The following is a 13,561-nucleotide window of genomic DNA, read 5'->3' as shown; positions in this document are numbered from 1 at the left end:
GAGATCAGTAAGGTTACTCTCTGTTCTTTCCAAAACAAAGCCACCTTTAAAGTTCAGAAAGGAGCTTAGCATTTCATGTCGAAGGCAGCGTGAGCATGGTGAGTTTTCAGTGCGTGGTGATGGCGAGACCAGAACGCCAGTGACAGAACCACTTCTGAAAGTCAGCTGGATAATCTACATTTTCCAGGCTCGCGCGCTGTGATTTAGGTGAGTGCAAGACTTACGGCTCTCGGTGGCCTCCTCGTACCATCTTTTTTGTATATGCAGATCCCTCAAGGTAGAGTGGCTTGTCAGGGAATGACTAAATCATAAATAATGGGCTTTTTCCTGTAGCCAAGAAGCTGTTTTTCTTGCAGCCCATACTTTCAAAAAAAGGGGGTGAAGGTCTGTGCAGGCAGGATACCGGCTCTTCACCCCTCCTGAACATACCCTGCTCAAAGGCAATTGCCAAAACACTAAATGAGTTAGTCATATACCTGCACAATAAATGAAAAGGAAGAGGCTGATTTTCAAAGCTACACATATAGCTCTGTTGGCTTACAGACAACCTTATTTCTCGTAGGTTACCAAGGCAGAAACATATTTGATTATGTAGAAAAAAGTTAACTAAAATGGATGTGAAAGCCCAAGACAAAGATAAATCTGGACTTGTTTTGGTTTTCTCTTCCCTGACAAGCAAGCTGGGTGGTGATACGAGCAGGACAGAGCCGCTCCAGGTAGCTGCACTGCGACAAAACGCCTCCACCTCACTGAATACAGCTGTGCATAGACGCAGAATACACGCATTAGGCCTGCAGAGGGGCATAATTAAATCCACGTAGCTTGGTCCCGTCGGGACCCTGCCCCCAGGGCCTGTGTTTCGGTTTGGTACCCCTCAGCAGCACTTACCGCACGCTCAGCAGCACAGGCCAGCAGTCGTTCCTAGCCCTTGCGTTTGACACGGCCAACGGCATCAAAGCGCTGCCTCTTGGGCAGTTTTGGACAGAGCTGGAGAGTGTTTGAGGTGGCAAACTGCATATGCAGGACGTCTGCCATGTCTGAAATCACCAGAAGCCAAGAATGAAACGGGGCAAGTGCCCCGCTGCGGTGAAACTCCTGCGAGCCAACCGCGTTTGCTGGCCTGGGCTTCCTCCCACCAGACATCACACGAGTCAGAGCGCATGAGAATGAGAGTTACGTGGCATTTCCTTCTACATTTTTAAAGGTCTCCAGGTGTCACTTGACTAAGAGCCGCAAGACCTCAGCAACCTGGAGACCAACAGTACCCAAAAGGAGCGTGTGCGTTCAAGCAGCTATAAAAAACACGATGCTTTAAACATCTCGGCGTGGGCAAACGCAGGCAGGAGTGTGTCTGAGCTCCTGAGCCAGAAATTAGCCAGCTGCGGTCCAGAAAGCCAGTGTCATGCTCCATGCTCGAGTCCCTTTGCTCCATGGGCTCGGGGGTGCGAGACACGGGAATGGGCATCACAGAGGGGATGATGCCAACTGGCCTTATTCTATTTTAATAATGTTCTCCAAGGTTATGATATTTAACAGGGAAATATTAGAAAGCATCCATATACTGATTTATTATTATCTTAGCTTTGAATTCAAAATACATTTGCATGGACACTTTGCAACATTTTCAAACCAACGTTACAGCTTGTTACACTGCATTGGGAGGAAACAGCCATGAAGTAAAATTCACACATATGTAACTCAGCAGATGACCTTTCCTACACACCACATTTACATATTTTCAGACCAACTGACTTTATTTTTTTTTTTTAACAGAAAATTTAAAAAACCCATTGTTAATTACTGTGCCACAACTGTAGCAGACGAGCAGAAACCGCATTTGGCACATTTCATCAGATGTGTCTTGCCTATGTAAGTCAATTAATTGAGGCAAAGGGAGCTCCACTGATACCCTGCCCAAGAGTGATTTCCCAGGACTATTCTGGAAACGAGATGACACGTCTCAAGAGATTATTTCCTGCTAAAGTCATTATAAATACTATATTAAAAAGTAACCAGAAGTTACAAGTAGAGCCTGGTTCTGTCTTTCACCAGTGGCCCTTCATCTCTTTGGAACCTTGAAATGAAATGTACTTTAAATCTGTATTAAAATTGCCGGAGCCGTTGTCTTCAAGGAAAAGCGATTTGGGACAGGGAAGAGCAGGCATGCCTTGCCTTGACTTGCCTCGCCTCACCTTGCCGGTGGGTTTGCCGCTACGGCAGAGAGGAGGGATGCCAGGAACAATACCGTCAGCCCTCCCGGCAGGCTGCACACACACAGCTATTCAAAGCACAGGGCTATTCTCGTATTAATCAAGAGCGAGCTGATTAAATCTGTAGCTTTACAAAGAAAGGGAATTAACCAAATGAAAACATTCATTTCAATGCAAAACTTTATGATATGTAACTTTGGAATCAAAGCCCTCTCTGAGCAATCCCATCTGCTCCGCTTGGCTTGTGCTCTTTGAAATAAACATCTGTTTACACGATGAAGACACGGGTACATTTGTCTCTGTCGGTTTTATCATAGAAAAGCATTAAAATGGTTTTAAGCGCAAAGTTAAACATCAGGTGCTAAAATCGAGAGTGTGCTTTTGAGCATTTGTTTATGACTTTGCTCTTCGAAAGGACGTTTTTTTAATTCCTGATCCAACACCGTTGCGAAAGGACCTTTTATTGAAAGGCATCTCCAGGTAAGGCTTTAAAAAAGCCAGTTCTTCACTTCTGCCCACCTTGGCTAAGCAGTTATTCAGCAGGACGAGGCAGTAATCAGATTTTCCATACAGCTGGCAATTCAAATAAAAAGGATTGCTGCTCTGAAGATTAAAAAAAAAAAAAAGAAAAAGGGAGAGAGATAAGAAAAGGTAAAACTATGGATTTGTGTATTTGCCAGGGCTTGTTCCGTATAAAAAAACCAAGGCAGAAACACAAAACCAATTTATGCTTACAATGACAAGGATGAACTGTTATTTCCTAAGGATTCGTCGTATTCAAAATCAGATTTTTTTCACAGCTTTCTAGAAAACTCAACTGGGTTATTTCTGGTATAAAATACCGATACTGTTACAATCATGTTTGCGGTATGGAATGAATTGTTTTCCGTGATGTTGACCGATTGTGACACGTAACAGAGTTTCCCTAGAGTAGCATGCATGTTTATTGCTGTAAAATGAGATTTTTTCAGCTAACAATGAAACAGGATCTTGTTATCACTTCTGTGAAGTCATGTAGTTTAAATGCCAGATAAGAGAAAATGAAAATACTTGTAAAGCAGAAACGTGGGGGAGGAAACTTTCTAGCAGTTACGACTAGTTAATGGTAGTAGTTATGAGTAAATGTAATAATGACAAAATATTAATGGGAATTTTAAAAAGTCTGGATTAAAATCCATACAGGTTTATATACACGTTCTTTTTACTTGCACTTTACAGTATAAAAATGTAAACTACATTAAAAACTTTTACAAATTTCAGTTGCATTTAAACTAACATTGCATTTAAAAGGAAACATTTCCTGGCACGTCTGCAGTTGTTCTGTGAAGCCTTCATCATGTCACGATTCACAAGCCTGCTGATTATCTATCTAAAAGAAATACTCTGCCATCCTTTCTAAAGCTGTGTTGCGTTGCTGCTTGGGAAAGGCTTGCAGGCAAAGCCATGGGGATACCACCTGCCTTCGCGGGAACCGACGGTAAAATTGCCATTCGCTGCACTAAGACTAGTTTTAATTCACTATGCCGCTACTTTTATTAATACCGTTTTGTACTTAACGTTTTCTCGGTTCCGCGCCTACGGAAAGCAGATTAACGATCCCTTCTGCAAGCCAGAGCACGCACCGAGTCCGAGGCACTGAGCAGGCGCACGGCTCGCTCGCCACGCAGCCTTCTCTTGCCGCTGACCGGCGAGATGTTATCCCCGGGCTGAGGTTTCCCCCTAAGAGAAGAAACACTTCCTGCACAAAACACAGGCAACAGAGAAATATCCCTCTGAATTTTCAGCTGCTGCCTCACAACCTATACAGGGGCTTACACTACTGAATAAATGGCTGTTATTTTGACATGCAGGATATTCATTTATATGAAATAATTAAACTCATTTTACCTGTTATATCATTGCCATAAAGAGATCCATTAAGAAATGTCAGATCAAGCTGTGTCTAAACTACCCGTGATCAGAAATGAAAGATGATTCAGCATTTAAAGTAAATGACACAGAGGAACGGGGCGATGGACAGACTAAGGCTAACGGGAACTTCGCATCAATAAAACAAACGGCTGTACGAGTGGCCACCGTCTCTGCTAGCGACAGATCGCCTTAATGAAAAGATAATGATGCAAAACACATCAGAGGAAACAAAGAAATCTGAACCGTGGCTCCTAGAGCTGATTTTACAGCAGTAAAGAAACAGGGAGCCTAAAGACGACTGTGTCCAAAGCTTTCCTTTTCCCACAGGAAAATTGAACATCATTAGAAATAAAATATCTCGTTCCATGTTGAAAAAGTCTTAAACGGTGTATCCATAGTTTGACCAGCAATCTGTCGCGGTAACGGGGTCAAGATCAGAAACCAAAAGGATATTAGTGTTATTGAAGTAACCTGTTCACTTCCCTTCTATAGGTTGTTCTGCTTGCTTTCATCGTTCAATCAAATTTGTCTTACTGATTCTATGCAATAATTTTCCATAGCTTTATATTAGAATTTGTCCTTTACCTACACACTAACAGTGACAAATAAACTTACAGGTTTATAAACTAGCTAGCAATAAGTGAAATTAATACATGGATCTTATTGTACCTGTTTGATACAGACAAGGAATTTAGATGAAATGGAGAGGAGACTGACGTTTTTCTCTTTTCTATACAATATTTCAACTTCAGCAAAAACTCCCCACACTCTACATTAAATATGCAATAGATCTCTCACATGATTATTTTAGAGGCTTGCATATTTTATTAGTAACTAAAGCAAAAATGGAGTTATACTCCAGGAAAATTAGGTACTAATACTTAACCGATAGCTTTAATACAAGAAACTTCTTTCACTTTATAAACAACAACAAAGAAACAAGCAAACAAAGAGAAATTATTTAAATAAAACAGCTACTTAAAAGAAATGGAGCATCTGATCTTCAAGTAAGTAGGGAGCATGACTTACCACGGAAGGGAGAAGCGGGTAACCCGAGCACACAAATGTCATTGAGATCCAAACAACGAAAACAAAGTTTAACCTGCATAGGCTTCGAAGAAAAACTGAGATCAGTTAAAAGTCAAAACAAAATCAAACAAAACGACACGCATGCACACAAACACAGAACGGTATATTTTCTCCACATACAATTAATCTGCAGTGTCTTTACCTGATCATTTTTTATTCAGGAGTCTATATGTATGGACACGCAGTTATACTACCTAATTCCTCACATATCCTTTCAGTTCTTTCTTAGATGACCATTTTATACCAGAGTTCAGGAGTGAAAATGTCATGAAAGATGATTTTATAATGACTAATTGGCCCTTGTTCGGCCTTTTCTTCTTGTTAAATGGGAAAATGGCAAGAACACATTCAGCTGCCATTATGAAACTACCAACCGATTTCATTTAAAGTGTTCCAATAAAATGTGTCTCAAGTGGGTTTACTGTTAAGTCTCTATCATCATAGCAAATATGGCCAAAGGTCTAAAGATTCCAAAAACACATTTCAAGAATTTTTTACCACTTCCAATATCTCATATTAAGACCTTGTAAAGCCTGGCTGCAAGGGAAAAACAGTAGAAGTGCACTTTCAGTAGAAAGTTCCTCAAAGAATCTGATTGGACTCAGAGCAGATACAATACATAGAACAATACGTAACAATATAGATATCCTTTTCTTTTACTTCCTCCCTCTTTTTTTTTTACATGCTAAGTTTTTAATGCACCCAATTTTTAAGTGTTTTTCTTAGAATTTAAGTTCTTTGGACATTAATTTCTTCTCTCGCATGCAGACATATCTTAGCCTATGTTGAGTTTATTCATCAAATCTTCTGTAGGATTAATAAATTCTGTTAATCTCCATCAAGGTAGCAAACGTTTAACATCTAAGTGCATCATCTGTTACTGCAACAAATTTAATTGTGCAACATTTAATTTAATTGCACAATAATTTAGGGGATCCTGTGGTTTATTTATACAGAGTACTGTAAAAGCAGTAAGAGTCCCACAAAGTCTCTGAGTGTTAGCCTGCACAGGCGAGGGAATGCTGAAGAACATGAAATTCCATTTTCTTTTTCTTAGAATGAAAATGCTAAGGATTGTTTTTTGACAGTCACGCAGTGTTAGAAATGCACACCAGTGACTCAGCAGCCTCAAACGTTGTATTTCCTTCAGTGTTTACGCTGAAAAATCAACATACAAGGGCTCCAGAAGGGAACTCTGTGTGAGTCTTCGAGGACACCTGAGCTGCTATAAATTATGGCGACTTTGGCTGGAACATTCAGCCTCCTGATGTGGACGCATTTAATCCCAGAAGGTAGAAAGCAGTAAGGCCTTCAGATAAGGCCAGAAGAACTACAGTGGCATGTAAGAGCCTTTAACATTTTCTATAGAAAAATTCATAATTTCATCTCAGGTTGTGGTTGAATATTTTTTCATCATCACTGTACGTGGCGGTGCTGATCATGTTAGTGGTTGATATAATCCAATGACTCTCAAATTACTTTTAAAAAGTACGTGTTTGTAGTTGCTGGTAAAGTACTTCGGGATTCTTCAGGACCAACAGGACTATAGAAATATAAGATGAAATTAGCCTCATTTAAACACCGCAGTAAGCAATCCATTTATAAAAATCGTCAAGAGAACCTTTGGCTATTTGCATATTCAGTATGTGTCCTCTTATTCAGAGAGAAAATCCTTTTGTTTGAATTGAACATCCCGTTCCGACTCGTACAGGACCTCCAACTCCAACCGATAAGCGGATTAGCCCGTGTTTCTGCTGCAAAGAAAAGCACGTTGGGTTGGATTCTGCTTGAGCATAGTGTAGCGTCAGCTTTCCTTGTATCTGCATTTAGTTTAACTCCATTTTAATACAAAATTAACCTTCACACAACATTATTTGTGGAAGATGAGGGACAAGAAAAGCCTTGTGATTAAAGGTAGGATTTCTAGATTCAATGTGGAGCTTGTACCTTAGACTCTCTGGGTAACCTTCGGTGCCTTATTGACTTATTTTTTTTTTAAATCATGAGTTGTTTCAGTCCCTGGTGACCTCCCGTTGTGCCTGGTGAGTACCTCCTATGCTTACCATTATCACAATCCTTTAAAACAGTGGGTTTGGCCACATTTCTAGCTCATAGACTTTGGACACGATGGGTCTTTCTCTGTTGGCGCCTTCAGCACAAGCAGGTGGACAACCAAGCAAGGCCACCAAGCAGCTCCGAGGGGACACCAAGGAGATGGCCATGAGGGCCTGGACAGGAGGAAGCTTTGTGGAGCCTGGAGCAAAGCAGCAGCAGATTACAGAAACTTTGAACAACACAGGAAGACTGTTCTCGTGTGACTTTCTAAGGAAGGACAAAAAGATGATCAAATACGCTCGTTAAGGAAGTTTCACACAGCGGGTGGAAAAGGGAAAGAGGCTCACATGGCAGCAAATCTCCTTAATGTCTGAACACTAGGAAGCAAATAATGGTTAACCTGAGGGTTTGCATGTATTTCATCCATGCTCGTATTAGAAATGCTCACAGTAAGATCTTCGCAAAATTCTTTAGCCTGCTTTCTGTTTCTAATTCTGCCTAAAAGTCCCCTATGACAAGACTGTGGTCCTTAGGACCTGACTGTAAAAGGAGACAGGCAAGTAATGTTTGGGTTTTTCTTCCACAAAATCCAAGAACAGACTGCGCCTGTTCAAAGCCTTTGACCGGTGGAGCAACCGCCGACTGCTTTCGTATGAGGCAGATGCCGATTGCAGTTGGGCAACTATGAGTTATTGAGACACCATCAGCCCAGAACGGGGCTCAAGGGTTTGCCCACCTCCGAGGCACAGGGAAGTGGTATTATCAGAAGAGAGTGAAGATTCAAGCTCTCACATTTGCTTCTCACTTCTTTGAGATTTTTTTTCGAGCTATTCAGGATGCAATTTAACGCACCACAATTGCAATTTGCATGCATAAAGTGTATACGGAGATTTAGATACGTTCAAGATATTCCCACTTCAGGTTTGAACGAATTAGGCTTAACAGAACAAGTGGCAATTGACATTTCTGTCTTCTACTTTGTCTGCAGAGCACCCAGTCTGAGGCCTTGCTCCCAGGTAAGGTTCACTGGCAGGTATCGTAGGTCATATGAATCATTAAGAAACAGAATAAAAATTCCCAGCATCCATAACATTTGCATTTTATGAGAATAAATTAGCAGCAAGATCTTCCGCTTCCCTGCAAAGCCAACAGCATCCCCTCTCCCTCCTGCTTGCTTTGTTAAAGGAATAGTGTATTGTACCTCACTGCTGCTGTCATCTGGCTCCCCAAGAAAAACGTACGAAAGAGAACACAAGCCTTGCTGATAAGCCTGTCGAGCCTTACAGCTTAATACGGTTAATAGGCCTCTAAGTTTGAGAACATGGTATTTCCCTTCCCCATTACAGGAGTAAATCTAAAGCTTTTAAACGGTCACTGTGTGCCTTTGCTAAGGGATCAAAATAATAAAAATGAAAGCATATGGCAAAGTCTGTCTGCATGGTCCATTGGTATAACCCCAACGTTGTAAAACCATAGCAGGTTAGTGGACTGGATGAAGGCAAGGTGCTAAATCTCGTTGTTCGCCTCCAGGATGTTCACGGTGAAACCTCAGCATGGCTTGTTTTGGAGACAGCTGCCTGGATATTTTGCTCTGAGCTCAAAGTTTTTCTGCTTTCAAGAACATCAAGAAACCAAAGAGCCGGGATGGTTTGCTTTGAGATCATAGCAAGGTGCAAAATGGAAATTAAATCATACTCTCAGCCTATAAATCTGTTTCTAACTCAGTGATAATAGAAAATCCCAGCAAGACGCAAAGACAGAAGAAAACCAGAAGTCAGAAAGCGGGTTTGCTCCTTCGGTCGCTATCGCTGCGTTCTCACCACCAGCGAGGGGATGTGACGAACCCTTTGCTTGCACCGCTGAGATCTCGTCTACAGGGGCAAGAGGAGCTGAAGGTTGCCGTAGATGCACACTTGACCATTTCTGTGCATTTCTTGGCCATGATTGTTTCTAATCCCATTAAATTCAGTTATGACCCCGAAAGAGCGCATCCCTGGCTGGCGGGGGCCGGGGGGCATAAGGCCCCATGGTGCAGCTGGGGGAAGCACAGCTCTGGCCTCTCCCGCTGCCCTCGGGTATTTGACCGGGCAGTGACTGACCGTCTCTGACCGCTCCAGGAGCACGTGGCACTCGGGCTGGACCCTCTCCTCTGTGTTATTTCCTCTGCTCCTCTGCCGCCAAGGTGTTTGCAGCGAAGTGGTCTCGGCAGAGGATGTGTTAGCCTCATCGAAGGTCAGGTGCCCATTTTCCAGGTCCATCAAGGCCGGCATTGGCTGCTGTGGACAAACAGCTCTGCGCTCCTGCTTCATCTTCAGAGGTTCTCCAGGAGAGACACATTTATGGAATTTCATTTTGCTCGCAAACACGGCCGCCCGTGGAGCTGGCGGTCCTTGCATACGGGGACGGCCCCTACGCTGAGCTGTGCCACCGCAGCTCCCACTTGAAAGATGCACAGCTCCTCTTTAAAACCTAATTTTCAATGCAATTCCACTCAGACATCATTTCCCCCGAAGCCACCGTTAGCGATGGTTAAGGCTCCAGCAATGCACCTTCTGACGCACAGAAAAAGAAAATTAAAAAGTCGTTAAAGCAAGAAGCAGCGCTGCCACTCCCGCCTCCCGCCCCGAAACGGCGTTTTGGTCGGCTCGCTTTGCCCGGACAGATACTCCGCAGCCAGGAGGAGTGCAGCACGCAAGCGGTGCCAGACCACGTCAGGAACAGGGTGCAAGATTTGTGGACATACAGATAAATGTGAACCCCGGGGTCTGGGTTGCCACCCGATTTCGAAGCACTTCTGCACCACCGGGGCTGTGCACATCCCTGTCACAGCACAGGGGATGAAGTGCAGGCTGATCCTCCCAAGCCAGCAGCAGAAAATAGCTTTAAAGTCACGCTTTCGATCCTACCTCAGACAGGAATTGTTGGCTGTGTCACAGTCACCATCCTCAGGATGTTAAAGTCTAAATCATCGTCTATAATTACATATATTCTTTTTCCTGGTTACAGTCAACGCACACAGAGACAACGTGGGCAGAGACAGCACGAGTTTCCTTACCCGGGTCTGCCAGTCCCACGCCCCAGCACGGGGCAGAGCTGCTGATGGCGTCAACTCGCGCAGTGATGTAAAACCTCAGTCTGTGACACCGCCCGCCATCTCCCACGGACCGCAGCGCGCGGCACCTTGCGGGCCCTCTGCCAAGTGCACAAGTACCCGCGTGACTTCTGCCGACACTACCATGTTCAGGCTCTATCCTGTGGGAAATGACAAGAATAATGCTTTTGGTAAAAACGTATTTAAACGTGGCAGAATGCATTTCCGATTTACCGATGCTCTTGCGTTTTCGTCAGATTCCTTAGCAAGCCTTCAGAAAAACAATCTGCATGAAGTATAACATGAAAAACAAGCTCTCACTATTCTCTGTGCACCACCACCAAATGTTAAAGTCATTTGATAATTTATCTGGAGGGAAAAAAAAAAGCAGAGCAGACAAAACTTGCTCAACCCATTAAGGGGAGACTCAGCAACTGAAAAGTGGCGGTAATTAACATTTTTGCTATGCTGATTTGTGCACGCCAACATAATTTATGCATTCAGAAATTTCTCAAATAGATCCTACAGGAAGCTGCTGCCTAAGAAAAGATGTCAGCGCTGAGCTAAAAAGACACCTGTCAAAGCTGAAACCCAATTTCTGTTCAGATGCAACAAAGATCTCGATGATCTGAGAAAGTCTTAATAGTTGTTGAAGTAGAAGCAAGAAAGAGAAAAGAGCCTAGATAGAGCCTAGACAAGAAAAGGCGAAGTTTTTTTGAGGAGAGCAAGGAGAAAAGGATGTAGGAAAGTCTGATGTGACTTAAGAGGATGAGATCAAACTTTAAAGGGATCAAACTTTAAAGGATTCAAGGAAAACTAACATAAATAGCATAAATAGTAGGGTATATGGAGAAAGAGCTGGGTGGCTTTGAAGGGCATAATTTTTTTATATATGTTATTGCAGGTTTCTCCAGTGGATAGGGCTAAGAAAGACAAGGAAAAAGCATCAGATATTTTTTATTATGCTAAGATGCCAACAAAATATTCTGGCTCAAGCAAGTTCACGTATTTTCGTCTGCAGAATCTCAGTACAAAACCATCTTTTCTGCTCTCTAAGTCCTTGAGATGTCATACCAACAAGCACAATGTCATTTGGGAATGGAAAAAAGGGAGAGACCTAGGGCAGAAGTTAGCCATGGCAGCACAGCTAACCCAACGAAGCAATTACAGTTGGGAGGCAAAAAGTGGGACACAGACCTGCAGATCTGTAGTAACTGCAAGGTCAGTGAGGGACACAGAGGATGCCAAATGTTCATCAGGACACTCACCATCTACAGACTGGACAGAAAGGGGTGAATCGCTCACACCTGAGCAGGTTTTTATGCAATCTGGGGTGACCTTTGGGATGGAAAACAGGTCAGCTGGATGCAAAACATCTGCCAATGGTCTCGTTTACTCTACAAGCAGTCCTGGTCTGATCAGCTGGGCGAGAAGCAAAGTTACCTCTCGCTTGGCACAGAATTACGAGAAAATATCCAAATCACAACTCAGGGGTGGCTCATTTCCTTCTGAACAGGCAACATTTGCAAGGGAGAAATCTCTGCTGTTCCACAGATTAGCTCTTGGTATTTCTGGAGAAGGGTAAGATGCCAGTTTAAATTTGTGACACGGGACCTAAAGTACCTTTAGGAAATAAGTGGCTACATCTGGAACAGCACTCATCATTTACAGGAGGTGAGAGGACACACCTTTTTTCTCTAAAATGCAGAGCATTTTCCATCTGTTCTTCATGCTCTTTTAACTCACTGCTATTTTCTTTCTACTTGTCCGTGCCACTTAAATAAACAAGGATATCACAGCCCCTTTGAAGGAGCCGTCCTTATCCGCAAAAGCCTTTTGATAGAAAGGGTCTCCTCCGTAACGACCTACTCAACAGAAAACAAATAGGCACTGAACCCTAGAGCAAGCTTCCCATTGTGAATATATCCCTGATTTCAAATTTGTTGGTAGGAAGATAAAATCAAACTACGAGTCTGTCGACAGGCAATCGAGACACAGAGGTGGTACCTGGGCGTCAGGTACCCCTCGGTACCTTCGGTGCTCCGTGAGTGACGGCAAGGAGCTTCACTACCTTGCAAAAATGCCAGCCCTGGATCATTACCTGGCGCCTATCGTTGCTTCTAAAGGTCCTCAAGCAGGAGAGACATAATGCTGCTGTCACAATTTGGTGCCCAAACTGATATGCCTTTTGTCTGAGCACAAGCTACTGAGGAGCCTGGTTTACCCTCGTGTTCTCCTCCTCTTATAAAAGGCTTCATCCAAAAATATCACATGCCAAAAGACAGAAGAAGTTTTGGTTTTCTCACTGAAAACCTGTTGCAGCTGACTGGATTTTTCTTGCTCTGTGCAAGCGTTTCTTCATACCTAATTATGTTTTAGCGCGTGATATAACTCCTCAGTAAGTTGTATCTGCCTCCCTTATTCTTCTGTCACTTGCATTAATATCTAATTTACAAACCTCATCTCTCTCCCTGTCTCCACTTTGTGAATTCCCCTTTCAGCATCAGGGTCTTCAAGGTTTTTTCTGATCTGTCCCCCTCCCCACAGCTGTTAACTTTGGAGGTAATCAACTGCTACTTCTTAATCAAGAATAGATTACTATGAATAAACACAAAATCCAGTATTAGAAAAGCTACTATAACCTCACTCTCCAGGGAATAGGAAAGACCACAAATGCTGAGGATCAGGATTGTTACCTGTGGACAGGACAGTGGATATTTTCTAGCTACTTACTACTGAGTTTCATTGCTCTGGTCTCAAAGGAAAAGTGTTGCAGACACAGTACATGAAAAGGACCAGCTCTCCATTCAGCCTGACACTGTATTGACTGCCAGAAGCAAACATGTAGTCCACAAAAAACCCCGTGACTCTTTTTTCACCCCAAAGAGCCTGCCTGCTGACAGCTACTTCTTTCATTTGAGCAGCAAAAGTTCAAGTTTTTAAACCCAATTCCCATCACACAAGTACACTGAAAAAATTACATGATGGACTCCAATATTGCACTTTTCAATAAAGACTGAGCGAGTCCCAGCTGTGAGGAGTGAAGATAGCGCATAACTTTCGAAGGGGCTGAGGACCTCTCTTTAAAAGCTCCTCTGAGGGAGCTGAAGGACTCGACTGTGCAGCAGGAAGGAGCACACCTGACTTAACACTCCATGGAAGCACCACGTGCATCACTTGCCTGGTCCTCAACTCTGAACAACCA

The 13,561-nt window shown here is 43.1% G+C and overlaps 1 protein-coding gene across 1 annotated transcript; it reads right to left on the bottom strand.

Annotated features, from left to right (window-relative positions):
* Nucleotides 1–2,507: 2,507 nt before the first annotated feature.
* Nucleotides 2,508–5,360, bottom strand: NPS (neuropeptide S; the record flags this gene model as incomplete). The annotated part of the gene is made up of 3 exons (XM_082002329.1): nucleotides 2,508–2,813; nucleotides 5,151–5,232; nucleotides 5,353–5,360. The coding sequence occupies 3 exons, from the start codon at nucleotides 5,358–5,360 to the stop codon at nucleotides 2,604–2,606; spliced, it is 300 nt and encodes a 99-aa protein (XP_081858455.1). The 3' UTR covers nucleotides 2,508–2,603.
* Between the last annotated feature and the right edge of the window lie 8,201 nt (nucleotides 5,361–13,561).

The sequence above is a fragment of the Phaethon aethereus genome (genome assembly GCF_964289735.1).
Source record: "Phaethon aethereus genome assembly, chromosome: 7".
Classification (NCBI taxonomy): Eukaryota; Metazoa; Chordata; class Aves; order Phaethontiformes; family Phaethontidae; genus Phaethon; species Phaethon aethereus.
The sequence above is the reverse complement of the archived record's forward strand: the minus strand, read 5'-3'. Positions and strand labels throughout refer to the sequence as shown.